This window comes from Quercus lobata, chromosome 1, assembly GCF_001633185.2.
Source record: "Quercus lobata isolate SW786 chromosome 1, ValleyOak3.0 Primary Assembly, whole genome shotgun sequence".
Lineage (NCBI taxonomy): Eukaryota > Viridiplantae > Streptophyta > Magnoliopsida > Fagales > Fagaceae > Quercus > Quercus lobata.
The window spans coordinates 53,656,700-53,678,657 of record NC_044904.1 but is presented as its reverse complement, the minus strand read 5'-3'; the positions used below and the strand labels follow the sequence as shown (position 1 = coordinate 53,678,657).

Genomic DNA, 21,958 nt, shown 5'->3' with positions numbered 1-21,958 from the left:
CTATAAAAATAAATAAATAAATAAAAAGCTACATTGGTGGTGCTAAAGCTATATATTTTTACTAACTAGCTAGAGTGAATTGCTATCTCTAGCAGTTCATTGTAGCTACAAGTGATAAAAAAAATTATTTTATTCCGTATCTCTCTCCTCTCTCATTAAAAAAAAAAAAAAAATCTCTCCTTTTTCTCTCTCTTCTTTCTCTCACCCAACACCCCAGATTCTAAACAACTATTGCATATCATTAGTATAACAAAAATCTAACCTGAAATAGTACTGGATTCATGTGAAGCGCTCTTGAAGACAGCATTTGTACTATTTGAAATATAATCATTTCTCACTATATGAACCACTTCTGGCATCTCATCCCCAGTAACATCAAATAAATTTCTGTCTCTAACTTCTTTATCACACCTTTGAAGAATCCCATCATTCAATTAAGATAGCACCCATGTATTTTCCACATTCTCATGACCAAAATCAGATCCAATAATAGGAGACTTCACTAACATTTTGTCTATAAAGTCCACTATTTTAGACATTTTCTTTTTTTTTGGTGAACTGGAAAATATATTAACTTAAACAGAAAATCCGACCATCTGAACCGACTCCTTTCACTGGTCGGCGGCAGGTCTAGGCATGGGAAACCCGAAGTGGTTGGGTCGGTTCCGAGTTGGGTACAAACCCGACCCAGACTGACCTGTGGACAGCCAGAGGAAGGAGAGATTTAAGAGCGCTTTTAAATGTGGGGGTTTTTTCCCCGCACACTCAGCTCATTGTCCTCTTTGGGGAGCCAAGCCCGCAAGGATTTGTCCTCGTCCCCGAGTGTGGTCTTTGGGATTTTCACCTTCTTGAAGCTTGACACCCTTAGTTCCACATCGGTTAGAGAAGCGCCCCACGCATGCCTTATAAGCCCTTGGAGCAAGGCATGGTGTACCACTCATCACACATGAGCTGAGTGTGCGGGGAAAAACCCCCCACAGGACTGATTTAGAAGCAACCCCAAACTTAGAAGGTGTAAAGTGCATCTTTTTTATAATTTGTGTAAAGTGTATTTAAACCTAACTATTATTGCAAAAACTCACCTACCAAAAATCTGTAGACAAAAGCACTATTGGAGATCGTAAAGAAGAGTTCGATAATAAACAAGTTGAATCGAACATAGCTAATTTTTTTTATACTTGTTGCTTAGAAGGAAATAATACCCCTAATTCTTTAAATGGATAGCTTATTGAAAGACACAATTTGTAACTCAAAAATTCATGATTTTTTTTCTTACACCAGAAAAATAAATAAAGATTGTTTCCACTTCAAATAACCAATTTATAAAACTAATCCTAATTCTACTCCAAACTAATCCCAGACCCACCTAAGATTGTTTGAGGCCTAAGGCGAGAATTTTATAGGGCCTTTTTATATCTAAAAATCACTTAAATAATATTTATTTATTTTTATTTAATTTCAAATCTATTATTAATTCTTACTTATTAATATGACTAATTCACCCAAAGTGAGCTAATGATAATTGCTATATAGGTTTTACAAACTGGCATATCACTAATAAAAGAAAATTTATTCAAACATTCATTTTATTATATTATTTAAGTAACACCGATCATATTCCTGTCATATCAATTTGTAAATTTTTTTCCCTAAAATTTGTATTAGCTATAGCATTTTTCATAAACTTAATGGTAACTATGTTGTATTTCTATTAATTCATTTTTTTGGGGAGAAAATGCTAAACTTATTACAAATTTCACTACAAAAAACTTACAAACTGATGTGGCAATGAAGTGACACTTCAACAAAAGAATAAATGAGTATTAAATTATTTCATTGGTGATATATCAATTTATAGAACCAATGTAATAATTAAAACGTTTGTGATCTGTTTATTTTGTTGAAAGTACTATAAATAAAGGTAAAAGTTAACTGAAATGGTATAGTAGAGCTAATGAATAGTATCAAAAAGTGCAGTAGAGCCCATGAATAGTAACAAAAAAAAAAGCTAAATAAAAAAAAAGTAGGCAAAAATAATTTTTGTCAAACAAACACTTAAATTGAGAAAAAATATACACCTAATAACAACTTTTCTTTAAAAAAAAAAAAAAAAAAAAAAAAAAAAAACCTTACTGCCCCCTATTTGGGGGCCTTAGGCCACGGCCATTTAATCCTAATCCAAACTAATTGGGTTTGCACTGAGAAGTCTGGGCCTTCTTCTTCATTGAAGAAGGCTTCTTTTTCTCATCAAACTAAATGGCATCATTGTCCGTGCGGGCCTGCAGGTGATAGAAGATGAAGTCTCTTCAACGTTTTTCCAATCCACACCACCAAAGACGATTTGTGGTGCGCCACCAAAGGCGTGGGCTTCAACTCCGCCAATCTCACCAATCTTTTCTTGGAACCGTATGTAAGCGATTGACCCACCAGTAGCAGATCATCAATCTCATCGAAAACGGAGTGCATGAATTCCTTCACCTCGACATTGTCAGTACAATCCATATCATAATTACGACAATCTCCGATATGTATATATCATAATAAGTTTTTCATTTTTGTAGACATTATAAATGAGAGGCGTGTCACGTGAAACTGAAACACTTCACAGTAAAAAGTAAAAACATGCACAATTGTGTTTTCTCCACGCTTTTATTATCTATGCCTCTTTAGCATGGGCTTACACCTGTTTTGAATATGACTGGCCAATTTGTGATCTTGTTGGGATAGGGTTGGGTCATTATTCATTTCCAACAAGTTACTCTTTCACATGAACACATCTGTGAAGAAAATTATGGCAGATATTAGAGAAAGCGCGTTTGCAGTTGTAAAAGCTTCATAGGCATCAGTAGTTTAGAGAAAGCACATGGTATGCATGCATGACTAAGCAGTACTATCTATGCCTCTGTTATCGATTACGTCATTGTCTCAGTGTCTGGTCCTATCAGTAGTTTCAGTGATTAGACTACTCACCATTCTAAATTCATTTTATAGCTTTAGGTTTGATTTTGTTGACAGAATTAGTAGTCACGTCAGAGTCCAAATCATCTATTCCACTCTTCCTGCAGCATTATATACTCCACAAATAAAAATATAACACATATCCATCTATTTTATTAAATGTTAAATTTATACATTCCATTATTTCAATTACTTAAATATGATAGGTTATTTATTTATTTATTTATTTTAGGAAACAGAAATAATAGAAGGCATAAATTTAACATTTAATAAAAAAAATGAACATATAATATATTTTTATTTGTAGAATATATGATAGAGCATAAAGAGTAGACAAAAAATTTAGACTCATCACATCATGCTCTAGTCTTTAGACCATACTTCATAAAGTTTTGATTCAAAGTATAATTTTTGCCTTTTGTTGACAGGATTGGGTAGTCACATATAATACTTAAAAAGTCATCTTGAATGCTATTAACTTTTTTTTTTTTTTTTTTTTGGTTTGAAAATGCTTTTAACTTTACAAAAGTACAAATAACGAGTAGTCACATATAATACTTAAAAAGTTTGAACGTTTCACTTTCACACCTACCAAGTTAACTGCGTGGTCCATATATCTGTCCTTAAAATTGTTTTTTTTTTTTTTTCCACCTTCACACGTTTTGCTTTCTTTTAAGGAATTTTTTTTCTAAATAACAATAAATATTAAAAATTTTAATTAGTTATCACGTTTCAAAACAATGTTGAAAACTAGCATCTCGAGTGTCTAAAACTCGATTTCTAAGATAAAACTCGAGTTTTTAAGTCTCAATTTGTAAGAGGATGGGTTCATAGCGAGAAAAAAATCGACGTGAAAATCGAGTTTTAAAGACTCGATTTTCATAAATTGCAGAAAAACGCCACTATAGGACTTTAAAACGTCACTATAGGGCTTAAAAACGCCACTATAAGGCTCCTTAAACCTGGTACTTATAAAAAAAAAATTTGCAGGAAAACGCCGCTATAGGGCTTTAAAATGTCACTGTAAGGCTTAAAAACGCCATTATAGGTGAAATTTTTTTTGCATAAAACTCGAGTCTTAAAGACTCGAGATCTATGTGGCATTTTCACACTCGCAACGCGAGTCTTTCGGACTCGAGTTCTAATATGGATCTTGATTTTCTAAAACTCGAGATGTTATTTTCCTTTATTATTTTAAACGTTGTCTAACTTACTACATAGAAAGGCTGAACAATGTTAGTCTGCTCAAAACCTCTCTTTTATGTCTTGTCACTTTGATTCACCGCATTGTCTTGAATGACTACTCAATTTTACTTGATAATTTATAGTAAGCAAAACCAAAAAAAAAAAAGGAAACAGTAATTGCAGGGTTGAGAGGTGTACTATGCACTACCTTTCAACGGTTGAAATTAAAAAGTCAATTTTTAATATCAACCATCCGATAAGAAAGTTAAAAAAATTAAAATAAAAATAAAAATATAATTAATAATTTTACAAAAGTACAAATAATGAGAGAAATTGCATGACGTAATAACTCTCCATCCATAATTGTACCCTAATTCATTCCATACACACCCAACAAGAAAATCCCACAGGATTCTGTCCACCTATATATATATATATATATAAGCAAGCAATACCACAACCAAAATGGTGTCGTTTTCTACGTCTTCTCATGTATTGCTGGTATGTATTGCTAGTACTTATTCACAAATTTAAGTTAATGAGATTGGTGGAGATGAGCAAGCAAGAGAATGGGCGAAAATTGGAGGAGAAATAGTCTTGGCCATGGAGCACAAAGAACAAAGCTAGCTTGGCAGTTAGAAAGGAGAAGATGAGGATTAGAGAAAATTCAGCAAAGGAAGATAAAGTTCTCCTTTGGCTTAGGTTTTTCTGTGAGAGAGAAGATAAACGAAGAGTACTTCGGAGTTTGGAATGAGAGGATAGTACTCTCTATTTTCTGAATCTGGAAAGGATGTGAGGAAAAGAAATCAAGTTGTTAGGTGAGAGTTTGATAGAGTAAATGAAAGTAAATGAGGGTAGGTAGTAAAAAAATTCAAAAAAATAAACTTTTTTAAGCTTAAAATAAATATTTAAAAACTAAACATTGCTATTATGTAAATATGTAAATATCTAGGAGTTTTGTTTATGTTGATCTTGTAGTTTAAATTTAAACATCTATATTGTAGTTATCCAGATCTGTAAATCAAATCTAGCGTATAATATCTATACAGAAACCTTAACCATTGTTTTGGTAAGGCAGAACATTACCTCATATTTGTTCAGTCACAATGGTCTAATGCTTGTCGTGCTGCTTTATCTCTTAAGCTTTATCTTATGTCTGGCTTCCTGGACAGCTTCTACATCTGCTTGCCTTCGTGCTTCCACTCACCTTAAACTAATATCAGAATTAAGAAGCAATTGACCAAAAATTCAGTTCAAGCCTTTCAGAAACAAAATTAATGGCAATGCAGGCAATCCATAGTAAAAGAGAGAAAAGAATAAGGATTTCCTAAACTCTACACCACAAAACACAATACCACTTCCAAAATGACAATAAAATGTGACATGCAGGTTAGGAATAAAAAAAAAAAAAAAACTGACTTTTCTAAGTTTTCTCTTTTAATATGTACATGTGTCAGAATTTTAAACGTGATTCTCTCTTAACTTGGCAGCACCTCCTCCTATTACTTGTGCTATGCATGGGGTACCCTTCTATTCAAAGAAACCATCTCTAGATAGATACTAAGATTTGAAAATATTTGACCCAATACACGAACATATTCCATAAAGTTTCAATTCCTATGAAAATCAAATGCCTTTATCTAAAATCTGAAATTCTCAGGAAGAGAGAGAGAGAGAGGATAAATGTCCAATTCCATGCAAACCAAGAAAAGAAGAGATACTGGACTTCAACCAAAAGATTCTCTCCATTACATTAAGCAGGAAAAGAAATGATAAAAAACAGCTATTCACATGTATTTAATCATGACATATTTAGCAATCATGTGCCTTGTGTAGATGATTTAATGAATAATACAATTTAATAGATGTAGATAGTCATCTAAATCTCTATGTAATGTAATTGATTGGCAGAGATTCCTTCAAACAAATTTGGCAGAAATGTTGTCCAAGAAATAAGGCTACATATTCTAGCAAATACAATTGCAAAAAGAGAACCAGAACAGATGAAAAGCTTTGCAGTTCTCCACTGTTGAGAAACTGAAGCACCACTTCAAAAACCAACAAAAGCTTTTTAATTTCTCAAAGCTTTTCTAATCAATCTAATGAATCACAAAGTCAAGCAAAAAACAAAAGTTAGCATCTTGTTATATTTTAATAATTTTCCTCACACTTTTAATAGCAATTGAGAGACTACAAATGCCTACTTTTGGATCAGTACAGCAACAATGTAAGAAAAGGGAAAATGGAAAGTTTGAAGCGAGGATTTTCAGGCTTGTCATGATTCTTCTCATAGCAATTAGTTTTTAAAGGATCAAATGTGTTAGTTCAACTCAAAGACATTTTAACTTCAAGTTTAATAATATGATGGTCATTTTATTACCAATAAGAACTGCCTTAAACATTAAGAACTTCCAAACAAACTCAATGGTATTGGACATCCTTCAAAATGACCACATCTTTCAAATGACCCGAATTTATTATTTAAGAAAACTTGCTAATAAAGTTATTATGATTTATGAAACCACTTGCAATTATGATAGCATCACACAATAAATTTTAAAATTTCAATCATAATTGATAGAAAAGATCACCCAAAAAAGAAAAAAATGCCTACTCGGACAAATTCCAGCAATGGAATTACACAGTTGGCTGGAGTTTCAATCGTCCATCTAAAACATACATGGGAAGAAAAATACAATTTTTCTCCCATTTCCATTGAAAAATCTATACATAAAAACTAAAAAAAGAGGGTTAAAAAATTGAACAAATCTCACCTAGATTCTTCAGTTGGGATATGATTCCAATATCTTCAATCACCTATCCTGGTGATTGCTAACCCTTTTGAAGCAATGGACAAACAAACACCACCCGTTCTTTTATGCAGCCAAACTCTCTGCATAAAGCCAATTTTTCAACAAATCCATCAGAAACAAATCCATATCAAGAAAATCATATAATATGAATAATCCAAACAGGAAATAAGCCAAAGAACCTGTGGGGCCAAAGAAAGTGTAGCCTCGGCCCAGGCCCAGTTTATCTTAAGGACCGCAGCCCAAGCCGAGGAGGGCCATTGCCGAGGACGACCTCCTCCTCGGCACTTCATTAAATGCCCAAAGAAAGGAGCAAGCCGAGTGTAGCGGGCAGGGCCAGGAAAAAAACAGTTAACACAGTAATACGGAATTCGGCGTCTGACAAACCCATGCCCATGCCCATACGCCTTTCCAGCAACTCCCAACCACTCTAGGTATGGGTCGACTGGACAGGCCTGCACCCCAAAAGTAGAAATCAACACGTGGACACAAAAAAGGGGAATGGAACACCAGTATAAAAGGCGAAACAAACAAAGATAAAGGGGGCTGGCCAAAAAGAGTTTGGCTAGTAAGGCCAAGCCCGCCCATGTAGTGTTCCCCGTAGAACTACGACTAAAACCACTCACTTATGCCCAGGTCATACCTTTCAAGCCCACTCTCTACAAATGATATTGTGGGAGGCCTTTTTACTTACGAGTCCAATTTTATCTTGGAGTTGTTACAAATTGCCCCTACAATTGGCGCCGTCTGTGGGAAGGTTTGTGTCTTGGCATAGGCGATGGTGTGGGACAATACCCTTGTCATTTTCTACCAGCCAGTTACAGCGTGCTAACGTAGAGCTTCGTTGGGGGCTATGATTCTTGACTAGGGGCTACACTTTATAGCGTCAGCCACGCAGATGGGTCAAGGGGCTCGGCCGAGGATTTAATTCCCCTAAAGCCAAAGCCCCATAGAAGCAAAATTACAAGTTTTGGACAGAACCAAGGCCTTGTATGGTCCTCGGACTCAAGCCTCTGGGGAAACCAACTACTTGAAAGCAAAAGTACAAGTTTTGGACAGAACCAAGGCCTTGCATGGTCCTCGGACTCAAGCCTCTGGGGAAACCAACTACTTGAAAGCAAAAGTACAAGTTTTGGACAGAACCAAGGCCTTGCATGGTCCTCGGACTCAAGCCTCTGGGGAAACCAACTACTTAAAAGCAAAAGTACAAGTTTTGGACAGAACCAAGGCCTTGCATGGTCCTCGGACTCAAGCCTCTGGGAAAACCAACTACTTAAAAGCAAAAGTACAAGTTTTGGACAGAACCAAGGCCTTGCATGGTCCTCGGACTCAAGCCTCTGGGGAAACCAACTACTTGAAAGCAAAATTACAAGTTTTGGACAGAACCAAGGCCTTGCATGGTCCTCGGACTCAAGCCTCTGGGGAAACCAACTACTTGAAAGCAAAATTACAAGTTTTGGACAGAACCAAGGCCTTGCATGGTCCTCGGACTCAAGCCTCTGGGGAAACCAACTACTTAAAGACAAGTTTTGGACAGAACCAAGGCCTTGCATGGTCCTCGGACTCAAGCCTCTGGGGAAACCAACTACTTGAAAGCAAAATTACAAGTTTTGGACAGAACCAAGGCCTTGCATGGTCCTCGGACTCAAGCCTCTGGGGAAACCAACTATTTGAAAGCAAAAGTACAAGTTTTGGACAGAACCAAGGCCTTGCATGGTCCTCGGACTCAATGGGGTCAAGGGACAGACAAGCCTCTGGGGAAACCAACTAAAGCAAAAGTACAAGTTTTGGACAGAACCAAGGCCTTGCATGGTCCTCGGACTCAAGCCTCTGGGGAAACCAACTACTTAAAAGCAAAAGTACAAGTTTTGGACAGAACCAAGGCCTTGCATGGTCCTCGGACTCAAGCCTCTGGGAAAACCAACTACTTAAAAGCAAAAGTACAAGTTTTGGACAGAACCAAGGCCTTGCATGGTCCTCGGACTCAAGCCTCTGGGGAAACCAACTACTTGAAAGCAAAATTACAAGTTTTGGACAGAACCAAGGCCTTACATGGTCCTCGGACTCAAGCCTCTAGGGAAACCAACTACTTGAAAGCAAAATTACTAGTTTTGGACAGAACCAAGGCCTTGCATGGTCCTCGGACTCAAGCCTCTGGGGAAACCAACTACTTGAAAGCAAAATTACAAGTTTTGGACAGAACCAAGGCCTTGCATGGTCCTCGGACTCAAGCCTCTGGGGAAACCAACTACTTAAAAGCAAAGGTACAAGTTTTGGACAGAACCAAGGCCTTGCATGGTCCTCGGACTCAAGCCTCTGGGGAAACCAACTACTTGAAAGCAAAATTACAAGTTTTGGACAGAACCAAGGCCTTGCATGGTCCTCGGACTCAAGCCTCTGGGGAAACCAACTACTTGAAAGCAAAATTACAAGTTTTGGACAGAACCAAGGCCTTACATGGTCCTCGGACTCAAGCCTCTGGGGAAACCAACTACTTGAAAGCAAAATTACAAGTTTTGGACAGAACCAAGGCCTTACATGGTCCTCGGACTTAAGCCTATGGGGAAACCAACTACTTAAAAGCAAAAGTACAAGTTTCGGACAGAACCAAGGCCTTGTATGGTCCTCGGACTCAAGCCTCTGGGGAAACCAACTACTTAAAAGAAAAGTACGTTACATGGGCCTTAGGATCTACCCGAGGAGAATTCCCCCCATTAACGGTTGGGTTAATCCCTACACTGAATGGATTGCCCAGCCTACCCTCGGACCCTCAGTACCAAAGGGATTGATGCAATTTAAAGCAATATGCTACCAAAAAACACAATTGAGGTCCCTCACTGCTCGGCTACCTTCTCGGATGAATTATTTAGAGTTTATCGTTCTCGGACATTGGTCTAGCATGCATCACGCAGCACTCAGCCGTTATCCCGGTTAGTTCCAAGAGTTTAATTTATTGAGGATTACCATTGTTATACTTAATAATGTCCATAAAATTGAACTAGTAGGAATCTGTGTTAAGGCATTTTTCTGCTCCGAGTATCATTAAAGGCAAGCTTATATTTAATATTCATGCACAAAGTAGTTGTTGCAGAAAAGAAAAGTATTTAGAAAGAAATAAACTCATCTTTTATTAAGACAAAGGAATAGTACAGTGTACAATGGAAAGCTGAAATAAGCTTACATTAAAGCTAACTACGTAAGTAAAAAGAAAAATACAAGAGAGTAAAGATAAAGCCGAAGAAGAAGCACAGAGGAGAGGTTGGCTGCTGCGTCGAGATGTTGAGTAAGGGAACCATTTCTCAATACTTTTACATGCCCATAACTCAGGCAGCAAAAGAACCCGACGAGGGGCCTGCACCTTTGAAGAAAAGGTGCAGAGAGCACCTGGCTTTGGGCTAGCGCCGCTGAAGAAAAGGTGCAGGGAACCCAACTTGGGGCCTGCACCGTTGAAGAAAAGGTGCAGGGAGCCGGAAGTTGGGGAGCCCCCGCGAAAATTTGCCTGCGACAAGGCAGACGGCGCTGATGGCGGAAATTCCTTCTTCTGACATGCCAAAAATCTGGCATGACCAGAACCTGCTTCGGATTTTGACTAAAAGAGAGAGGAAGACCATCTTCCCCCTGTCAAAGCAGAGGACCGGCTTGAATCTGTGCCATCCTTGTCCATACCATATCACCTTGAGGATTCGGTGCCTATGAAGCGGGTAAAGACCTTTCATCCCCACCCATGCCTCAAGCATATCGCCCTGAGGCTAAATGACACTGAAAATGGAGACTGAGTATGGCGGATGGATTATGTTTCTGAAGGAAGCAGAAGGGTTTGTATGCAAGGGGAGTGACCCCCTACCCAATTTATACATAGAGCAGACCGATGGCATTTAACTTGTGCAAATTTCCAAGGAACGCTACAGACAAAGCAGATTGGGCTCAATTTCCAACCTCATCCTCAGCCGTAGGATCTGAAGATCCTCGTGAAGGCGCGCCTCAAGTACCGAAATATCAAAAGACTCCGCGCGAATGAAAAATAAAGGCGCGTCCCTTGTTTTGACACGACTCCCGAATAAATGGAAAAATGCAAATATTTATGGAGTGCAGAATCAGAACAGGCTATGATGTAGGCCCAACATTATCAAAACCCTCCTTCCCAACTAAAAGTCGGGCAGCAGGCTTTTGAGGGGCTATTGTGGGGCCAAAGAAAGTGTAGCCTCGGCTTAGGCCCAGTTTATCTTAAGGACCGCAGTCCAAGCCGAGGAGGGCCATTGCCGAGGACGACCTCCTCCTCGGCACTTCATTAAATGCCCAAAGAAAGGAGCAAGCCGAGTGTAGCGGGCAGGGCCAGGAAAAAAGCAGTCAACACAGTAATACGGAATTCGGCGTCTGACAAACCCATGCCCATGCCCATACGCCTTTCCAGCAACTCCCAACCACTCTAGGTATGGGTCGACTGGACAAGCCTGCACCCCAAAGGTAGAAATCAACACGTGGACACAAAAAAGGGGAATGGAACACCAGTATAAAAGGCGAAACAAACAAAGATAAAGGGGGCTGGCCAAAAAAGAGTTTGGCTAGTAAGGCCAAGCCCGCCCATATAGTGTTCCCCGTAGGAACTACGACTAAAACCACTCACTTATGCTCAGGTCATACCTTTCAAGCCCACTCTCTACAAATGATATTGTGGGAGGCCTTTTTACTTACGAGTCCAATTTTATCTTGGAGTTGTTACAAATCGTGCCCCTACAGAACCATATCAGGGAGGTACCAAAACTTTATCACAACAAAACCAAATAAAAAATTTATTTTCTACCCCTCATTTTCTCAAAACCTAATAAACGAAAACCCCATCACAACCAATCAAAAACCATATCTAAAAACTCAAAATTTTTAATTTTCACACACTTTCTCAGCACCCAAACAAAAAACAAACACACACACAGAGATAGAGAGAGCAATACCTTAGTACAATCATCGAGCACATTCCGAAGAAGAACTTCATAATTTGAGGGCAACTTCAATTCCTAGAATCAGAGACCCCAGAAAGGGAAAAAAAAACTATGAATGCAGATATTAGAAATCAAGGAAAGGCTTAGTGATTTCTGCAATCCAAAATAGGAAAAAAAAATATCGAAAATTTGAGAAAACAAACATTTTCATGGAGAAACCAAAAACTCAGAACAAAAAGGAATCAAATACTAAATATTATGTATCAACAGATAGAAGGTTGCTTCTAAACTCGGATACTAATCAATATATTGTAAACCAATAGTAGGAATAAGATTCTAACATTCCAATCCATAAAACATGGAGATTAATGGTTTCTCTTCCTCTTTTTGGCACAAAAATCCATTTTTGAACACCAACATCATGTTCAAATCTATTTTAGTTTTGTCTCTGTGTTGGCATTTCTTATGTATATTGGACATCATGCCACTCTCCATGTCAGGATGCTAGCAACATGATCAGCAACCGCATGATAGGGCATCCATTAGGTTTTTTTAAGGAGAACATAATGGAAACTTCAACTTTTTAGTAAAACCTACTTATAGTAAGGGATGGTTTCAAATGTCCTAATATCCTGCAGGTACAATGCAAATATATTGACACAGCACAAGCAACAACTAAACTTTTGGCAGATTACAAATTTACACTGTCAAATGGGAAGAATAATTTAAGAGGCAAGCTAACATATAATGGTCAACTGATGGAATTTAGGACATCCCATTCAAACAAAGCCATCACAGCATACGTAGAGAAAGTGAGCAACTTCTTGCTTTAAATCTAATCTGCAACATGCACTTCAGATTCAAAAAAAAATCAAAATTAATGCAACATACTTGCAGCTTTTATTGTCAGCAAAGAACTCATTTTTTGTAATTATTTTAAGATCAATGGTTTTCTTTGTGCCTTTTAATGCAATACAGAATGAACTGGACCAAAACATTTCTACAGGATGCCAATACAACCCCCTTACTAAACTTTTAAAATTGGCAGGAACAAAGACATTATGTGTGAATCGACTACCTCTTAAAGCTCGAGAAAGAAGCTTCTCTACTGCTTCTTCGTATTCTTTATAAATAAGATCACGAACCAAAGACTTCCCCATAGCTTCTTCAACTGAGAGCCCTGTCAACTATTCAACCTTTGCATTCCACCCATTTATACAGCCATCAACATCTACAGCAAATATAGGAGCAGTTGCAGTCTCTATCAACCTGACCATTTCTCTTGCAACCGAACTGAGTTCATCCATACCTTGCAACTCCACGTCGCCAAGCTGGGCATGTACAACAGCCTTAGAATTGCTTGGCTCAGTACATCTAAATCAGTCTCGCAGAATAAGCTGCAGAGAGTGGATTGCATCCATTTCTGCGTTCTCCCATGGCAAGCTGCGGCTTTTTACCACTTCCAAAAATGCCTTGAAAGAAGAGCGCGGATGCATCCTCTGCCCATCATCCTTGTCCTCAGGGTGATGCTTTGCGCCACCCCATTTGATCTCTTTTGCAGTGTGGGACCGGAACCAGAACAGGAAATCCCTTTTTGTGATATAAGCAACAGCCATTCCCCAAACTTCATCTCCAAGTGAGGCTACTCCATCGTACCCAGCATCACCCAAACTGTCTGTGCTCAAACCTGTGGAATCTCCATGGAAAGCCAACAACCACTCTACTATGTCCTTTATCTGGGCCTCAGTTGGGGTCACACCCAGAGGGTAGTACTTCCCTTTGATAGTAGAGGGCTGCCCCATCACACTTCACAAGGTCCATAATAGTAGGGCTTTGAGTAACAATCCTAGTAGGTGAGTCACGAAGAAGCATATCACACAAGAGGGTCTGCGTCCTTAAAACAAGTTTCTCCAACATCTGTGATGACAATTGCAACTCCATATTCAATTGGAGTCCAAAAGCCTGCATTAAGAACTCACAAGCATAGCGAAGAGGGAATGGAATACACCTAGCAGAAGTGTGATGACAAACCACCAAACCCCATAACCTCATTGCACTCCGCCCACCAACTCCTTCCTCATCATTTCCATTGATAATAACCACCATTGCCAATGAGGCAATTGAGCCCATATTAGCCATATACTGAGCATGACAGCCATGGGGAGCATGAAGCGTTGAACCAACCAAACACGAAGGCTGCATAAGCCTATCATCCTGAATCACCCTAACCGGCATGGCATTACAATCCACAACCATCCTAACCCTATTCTGCTTAAACAAAAACCTCGATGCCTGAGGTACATCCGTGGCCGGATAATGCAACCCAATATATGGCTCCAAATTCGGCCTCTTACTCTCTGCCACAACCTCACCATGCTCATCCTCGTGGAACTTAAACACCATAACCCTATCATACCGAGTAAGCTCCCTCACACTCTCCACCACAGTATCACACAACAACTTAATATCCCCACCAGGTAATGACTGCAACTGCGAGATCGCCAGGACAGCCAGCTTCTGTGACTGAACCGCCCTGGCAATCGACAGAGCTGGGTCCTCAGTCCTTGCAGGTTCCAAATCAATCACAATCCCAACATCTATCCTATGCAAAATCGCCTCCCCGAATTCTTGGAATGAATCCAAACCGGGCTCAACAACGTGATTTCCCTAGCTCCAAACGCCTTCTCAAGCAAAACAGAGTTGGAGGGCGTGAAGAGCGTCCTCACATCAGTCCCAATTGTCAAAATCTCAGGTTTTTCTAAACTGGGAACTGACTGAGGCAAAAGAGCAAGCATGTCGCGTGCGTTTTGACTATAACTAACTATACTAAAAGAAACTTCGTCTACAGCAATCATACAACCAAAAGGTTGGATATGACCACCCCTTTGGATTTTAGACAAGTAAGCTGTGATCTGTTCCTCAGGAACTGAGTCTGTTGTGGTTCTAATGGACTCAGAGTAATCAAAGGACTTACCTGACTTACCAGACTGTTCAAACACAGCGTGAAGACGAGCATCCACTGTGTACTGTGCAATGGCTTTGGGGATTGTGGACTCACTTTGTTGAAGCCTCATGTTTTAAGCTTGGCTATTGCTGGTGTTGGTTTTGGTGCTGTGTGAGTGTGTAGCTCTGCTACTTGAAGCCATCGATGAGTTTGGTCTCTCTCTCTTTTTTCCCAGTTGATTTCAGAGTTGGTTAGATTTGGTGATGAAAAATAAATAACCTCAAACCTTAAAATAGTCAAAAACCCACATGAGAATGGAAAAATTCTCACTTTCTCAGTGCTGATTAGAGAGTTGTTAACGTATGATTAAGGTTTTTTTAAGTGAAAAAGTGTTTGCTTCAAGGTTTGCTAAATTTGGTGTTGTTGGTGTTTGGTGTTTGGCGTTGCTATTTTTGTTGTTGTTGTTGCTGCTGCTGCTGCATTATGTGATGCCCTTTGAGAAGTGGGAAAAGGCAAAGAAAATAAAAATTATTTGGGGTTTGATTGAGGTCTTTCTTTGCTTTTTTGATTTTGAGGGTTCTTGTTTTTTTTTTTTTTTTTTTGGGTTTCTGTTGTTTGTATTTTTCTTTTTTCTTTTTCATTTTGCTGTGCTGGAAATACTTGTGGGTATAAGAAAAGCTAACGCTGGTGGGAATATGAGGCCATTTGGATCATGTTCTGTTGTTTGGGAAGTGGGGCCATGCCCATGCAACTATATAAACTATGCTTTGCACAAGTTTTCAATAAAGGGGAAAAAATTCCATGGCCTATGCTATTCAGAGAGAACTTTGTGCCTTTTTTTGCTTTGTGCTTCATTAAAAAACAACATTTGTTTACTGCCTCTTCTTGCAATTCCAAAGTGAAGCTTGTGAGTTTGAAACCATTGTCTTTTTTTTAATGAGATTCACTACAACAAAATCTTTAAAGATGTCTGTTGGAGTGCAGGATATTTGCATATGCTACAATAAAGGGTCTAGTTGTACAAAACTCTTTTTAGTATATCGTTGTAACTACTCTTCTCATCTCAGTGAATTTTCTTCTAGATTGTTTGTATCCCCGAAGTGGTTTCTCCATTAAAGACATTCTTCTTTGATTTTCCACTTCGTCACCAAATGTTTTTTTTTTTTTTTTTTGGGTTTCTCACAATGTTTCCTCAAAACTTTCAACCAAAGACTAATCACGGTTCGCGATGGGTGGGCTCATAGTGAGGTAAATCGCTGGCCCAAGGAGTTTTTCAAAGTGCTGGTGCCTGGACTTGAACTAGGGAGCTCCTAGTCAAACCTAAGATAGCCACTTTGAGACCGAATGCCCAACCACTCAGCCAACCCCACTAGGTTGTCACCAAATGTTATGTCATGCTTAATTGTGCTTTTTATATTACTTATTGATTTGTTAATTACTTAACTATAGTGAAAAATTAATTGTTTGAGTGGATCACTTCACCAATATAATTTGATAATTTAGCTAATTAATCATTGGGGTCTAAACAGAAATTTCAATGTTCAATCTTATTTAATTATATGAAATTTTTAAGGAAGACTTTATTTTCATGCTTGGGAACTTTCAAGCTTCTTTCAAGACCCCATGGGCATGCAACTGCCAAGGCCAAGACACACAGCCAAGGCCGTGGCATGCTTGTGTGGGCACACTGGCATGCCCCTAGGCGCAGGCAGCAAGGCCCCAGCATGCACGCTGCCTTAGGGGTAGTGGCAGCATGGCGAGGGCTAGGTTTTGGGCCTGGGTTGTAAATTGAGACCCTACACTATTTATTTTCCCTTTTGAATTGAAAATGTTAAATGATTTATTCCTCTTATCTCAAATTATGTTTATTTACATCTATTGAAGGTAAGGAAATTTGGCCTATTCCAAAGGTAGAGTGCTTGGGAGATTTCAATATATGAAAACTCTCTATTTTCTATTGATAATAGAAATTTTATTTTGGGCTTTAAAATTCTAATTAAAATTCATAGAAAGAAAAGAACACACAAATGTGGTTAGGCATATTTTAGCCACATGATAGAAACTTGAAAATATTTTCAAATTCAACTTGTAAATGTGAAAATTATTACTCTCATTGTGGGGAAACTTTTCCATGGAAAATTATTACACATTCCTCTTATATAGATTTTTTTTTAATGGGTATTTTCTTTTCTTTTTTGGAGTTTAATGGGCGGTAGACTTGAAAACTTTCTTATGAATTTTATAATGATTAAATATGATTAATGAAAGAATATGCAAGTTTTAAAGTTGAAGAATTAATTAAAATATGACCGGTTCGTTAGCAAACATTAATGAGATGCATGTGCCAGAGAGCTTTAAATGCCTTGTACAAATGTTGAAGCAAGGAAATGAAATCAGCAATACATATCCAGGTGGAGGTCCTTGAAGGCCTTTCAAAAGTGAACAATAAAACTTGCCACGTATCTTGTTTGTGGAAGAAGTGAATGATATGGCACTCACCACATATATTGTAATTAGGATGAAACTCAGGAATGAGCACCAAAGTATAAAATTAAGAGCACTCCACTGTAATTAATGAAACAAAGAGAATAAATGAATTGTTCAAATGAGAATAGATTCTATCATATTTCTTTCACTCTTTGTGCTTATATGCTTTTCAAAAACCTCAACAAAAAATAAAGGAAAAGATAGAAAAAGAACATACATGATGATGAACTACTTCCACAACAGATATTATATCAGTCTTGTTTGTGAAGTGACTAATCCCAAGAAACCCCTTCAGTTGTTGAAGACCAATTACTATGGCTGCTCCAGCCACAAACCCCATAATAGCTGCATGGGATAGGAAATCTACAAGAAATCCTAGCCTTTATATTTGAAAGAAAATAAGATAAGTACAAGTTGGTCATGTAATTTTTGAATCATTTATGGCAAAAGCAATGAAACAAAAGGCAAAATACAATGGTGAGCCTTTCTTTTAAAAAAAATTAAAAAAAAAACTATTACAGGACTAGATATGCAAATTAATTTATTAGTTAGATATAAAGTGCACCCCAGTTGTAAATAAGCAATAATTTCAATTTCAATTTTATATAAAGCTAATACTGAACTCAACAAGAACTCAATCAGGAATAGCAGCAGAACTAGATATTGTATATTTACATAAAGACACACACCATATAAAAAAAAAAAAATTCAATTTTAGAAGATTTGCACTTGTAGAGATATGCAAAAGTTTATTGTAGCAAAATTCTGGGGAAAAGGGCAGCACAGAGCAAAAAATTTATATTTAAAAAAGCCAATAGATTAGCAATGAAATAAAGGCCAAATTCACCACTGTTGAGGAGGAAAAGAAATATTGCAGTACACTTGAAAAGACAAATTCCCCAAGCTTCTTTCCAAGTCAAGACAAATATTGCCTATGTGCAGCCCCCAGTCTTACTTCAGTGATTTATAAAACTTTCCTCACCTTGTAATGTTTCATGCAAACAGACAGGTAAAGTAACTTATTATGCATAAGTTATCCTAATTAGATTCTATATCTAAAATATCAATTAGGTCCAGCTTTGAACAAGTTCACAGTATATTCAAGTCTCACACAAAGATTGAACTCAAGGGTTTACTGCTCATATAACCACCATATATGATGACTCAAGAAAATTGACACTTCACTATATTGAGCAGCCAATTGGCATTTTTTTCTTTGTTACATGGACTACTTGTATGACTCTTTGGCATAGGACTGTATTGAAATTAGAGACGAACACATAATCCAAATGTATGACTGAAAATTTATATATAATTTATATTCAACTAGCATTGAAGAGGATTTATATTTGACATGTAACCCACCTGCACTATCAAATTTTAAAATGTCACTGTAATGACTATTTTTGTCCCTCAGAATTTGTTACTTTTCTTAGTATTGAAGCTCACAGCAAACCTACTGGTCTAATTCTTATTCAAACCACAAAGCACAAGTAAATAGTTTATTAAACTTTATATGGGACAATGAATAGTATTCAGCAAGTTCAGTGCCAATTACAAATCTAATGCATCACATGCAAGTGATTTTCCTAAAGTATGGTAGACAATGACTCAAATTTATTTGAATATGTATAATGTTCACTTATAAAATATATATATATAGATATATATATATATATATAATACACTCAACTTAATTATGATAAATACACAAGGATTTCTAAGTAAAGTAGTAACTACCAATTCAATTTTTTGAGAGGAGAAACCAAAAATAAAAGTTAATCAGTCCAGTAGTACACGTAAGCACCTATTCTATTATTTCATGAAACCATATACAAACGTTGTATATTGAGCACCTTCAAGTGCTAACCATAGCCGTTTACTTTTTAGTTCATAAACCTCAATTGATGCAATGATGAAACATTAATTTGTTGCTAGTTCACAATTGCATCCAATCATGATTTATTGAATAAGGCACCTATATGGCCAGGACATAAAGATAGGACCCACCATGCAGCAGTGAGTTCCAACAAAGGATAAATCACCATCTCTTTATTTTTAAAAGCAAACCAACATTATAGGATGCATATGTCATCAATCACTATATTCTAAAAAAACACCAGGCAGTAGTGTACCAGAAAAGGTTTTCCTTAAGGGAGGCCATAGAGAAAAATATGCTCTTTTGAAAAGTGCATAGGATAACGTCAAATTTGGGATTTGAAGTCTATTATTTTTGAGGGCCTCTTCTTTTTACATACATAATTTTAGAACTCAAGCCCTTGGGGAGCATACAAAGGAGTCCCAGAAAAGACATTTCAAACTTATTCTAAGAAAGGGAAATGAATTTTTTTTTTTTTTCCAAAAAGGACGTTTTGAACTTCTGGGGGGCCATGGCCACCTTACACACCAAACCAGGCATGCAAGTATCTGTTAGGCTGTTAGCCATAAAGACTAGGAAAAAATAGGTCCTATAAAATTGGGCATGTACTATCATATTCAGCATGTGTTACTTTTTATTTTTTAATTAATCAAGTATGTGTCACTAAAGCTCAAATGCTATGATTTAGGGCTACGACACTATATAATTTGGCCATGAATGTTACATGCTAATGGGAAAAAAAAAAAGGTAACTCGAATGTATTATAAACTGCACCAGCTAATTGAGCTTGAGGTCAACCGGTGTGCTTGCTTTAAATATACTGTATAGTATTTCCCCAAGATTCATCTTTGGGAGTGATTTTCAAGAGCATCTTTGTGGATAGAGCTCCAATATTACCCTGCCCTGATCAATTTCATTTTCTCTTTGGTTTAGTTGTCAAGGTATATACTATATATAATATATGGTGCAGTGTGCCCTACCCAGTCAGTTACTATGTCACAGGATGGGTTGAGTTTAAAAATTAAACAATTAGATGGCTGGAAAAACAACTAAATGCACTACAATTATGTGATCTTGTCAATGAAGGCTGGTCATAAACACTACTGAAAACTAAACCACATAAAATTCGTTAAGTGCATTAATGATAATGAATATTGAATCATATCTCTCAAGTCTCACCACAGAACGAACAGAACTCTCACCACTGCCTGAACTGAAAGAAATAGATGGGGTAGCTTCCAATCACCTAATACAACTAGGAAAATATGGTGCAACTCTCACCACTCCAGATTTAAACTTTTTCCTCACCTATCAAAACCCTGAGACACCATTTTTTTTCCTATTTCTTAGCCACCAAAATAACCCATCAAATAAACCATAAAGGACCTAATTTTGCTGCTGCCCAAAATTTCTATAACTTATCATCCTCCGTTTCATCTACCAAAATTCAAACTTTTCAAACCTAATTCAATCTACAAACCATAAATCCCTTCCCTCAATTTAACAAACCCCAGGATCATAGATTTTCTTATTCTGAAGCCCAGCACAAGCGTATATAGACACATTTTCCTAATCTCGCATATGTCACTAGCAAAGAACCAAAGTAGAGCAGACCCCAATGTAATTTTATAAGAACAAAAGCAAGGTGAGAGTGGGATAAACCTAATCAGAAGCACGCTTAGATGGAACTGGAAGAAAATCGCCTGAGTTTTAGATCATCATCATATCCAAATTTCCTCAAGACAGCCCAGGTCATCTCAATACGACCTTTTTCAATGAAAAGAGCCTGGAGATAAAGGAACCCTGTAAGGGTAAGACCAAGCTGGTTGACTCCAGCCGGTACTTTCTCATGAACAACCCTTTTAACACCCACCAACCCTTTTAAGACCAAGCTGGTTGACTCCTGAACTTTCTTCCTAAACCCAACAATCTCCCTCTCTTTCTCATCAATCTTTTCCCTAAACCCACCAAGCTGGTGTGCCCTAAATTTCTATTCAAATTAAACACAGAACTTAAAACCCTAAATTCAAAAATTGAAAACAAAAAATAAAAATATAATTACCTCTACCATTTTCCATCTCTTTCTCTTCGGCTCTCTGCATTTCACTCTCTCTCTCTTTCTGTGTGAAACAACCAAAGATTTGAAATGTCAAGAGGTTGGAGACGAAAGGTTTGGAAGTGGAGGGTAAGGGCTAGCTTGAGATTGGAGAGATGGAGGGTGAGGCCTTGAGAGATGGAGGCTTGGAGGGTGAGGGTTGAGATCGGGCTTGACAGATGAAGGCTGATGTGCGATGGGAGAGGCTAGGGCTGAAAATGGTTTTAGCTTACTATTTATACAAAGCCTAAAGCCGCGTTTTTAACCTGCGGCTATAGGCAAAATTTTTAGGCCGCACTTAAGAAATGCGGCCCCATCCCAAACTAAAACCACGTTTTAAACACGCGGCTTCAGACCAAATCTAAAGCCGCATTTTAAATGCGGCCACAATTAAGGAAAAAAAATAAATAAATAAAATTGGTTTGCCAAAAAAATTAAATAGGAAGGTCCTATGGTCGCGTTTTTTTACTTTTAAAAAACGCGGCCATAGGTCCACCCCCAAAAATGAGGCTACAGATCAAAAAAACGTGGCTTTAGGACTGATCTATGGCCTCGCGTTTAAAACGCAGCTCTTGTATTTACATTAAGCCGCGTTTTTTAAAAACGTGGCTTTAGTTCATTTGGGGCCGCGTTTTTAGAAACGCAGCCCAAAAAAACGCGGGG

At 37.7% G+C, this 21,958-nt stretch overlaps 1 protein-coding gene and 1 pseudogene across 2 annotated transcripts; both read right to left on the bottom strand.

Annotated features, from left to right (window-relative positions):
* Nucleotides 1-5,337: 5,337 nt before the first annotated feature.
* Nucleotides 5,338-15,352, bottom strand: LOC115992343 (annotated as a pseudogene).
* Nucleotides 15,353-17,035: 1,683 nt separating this feature from the next.
* Nucleotides 17,036-21,513, bottom strand: LOC115992378 (probable sulfate transporter 4.2). 2 transcript variants are annotated; one of them, XM_031116564.1, is made up of 3 exons: nt 21,263-21,513; nt 17,539-17,684; nt 17,036-17,399 (listed from the first exon to the last, which is right to left on the bottom strand). In XM_031116564.1, the coding sequence occupies exons 1-3, from the start codon at nt 21,300-21,302 to the stop codon at nt 17,133-17,135; spliced, it is 453 nt and encodes a 150-aa protein (XP_030972424.1). In that variant the 5' UTR covers nt 21,303-21,513; the 3' UTR covers nt 17,036-17,132. The 2 variants fall into 2 exon arrangements, 1 of the variants encoding a protein (XP_030972424.1); XR_004092497.1 differs by lacking the exon at nt 17,036-17,399 and having other exon boundaries at nt 17,406-17,701.
* Nucleotides 21,514-21,958: the final 445 nt, after the last annotated feature.

Bases quoted from the DNA above. Each gene is read 5' to 3' on its own strand.
- LOC115992378 (XM_031116564.1), bottom strand. From the start codon at position 21,302: ATGCAGAGAGCCGAAGAGAAAGAGATGGAAAATGGTAGAG. The intron at 17,685-21,262 runs GTAATTATATTT...GATTTCTTGTAG, and splicing joins AGAGATGGAAAATGGTAGAG to ATTTCCTATCCCATGCAGCT. The intron at 17,400-17,538 runs GTATGTTCTTTT...CATTAATTACAG, and splicing joins TGGAAGTAGTTCATCATCAT to TGGAGTGCTCTTAATTTTAT.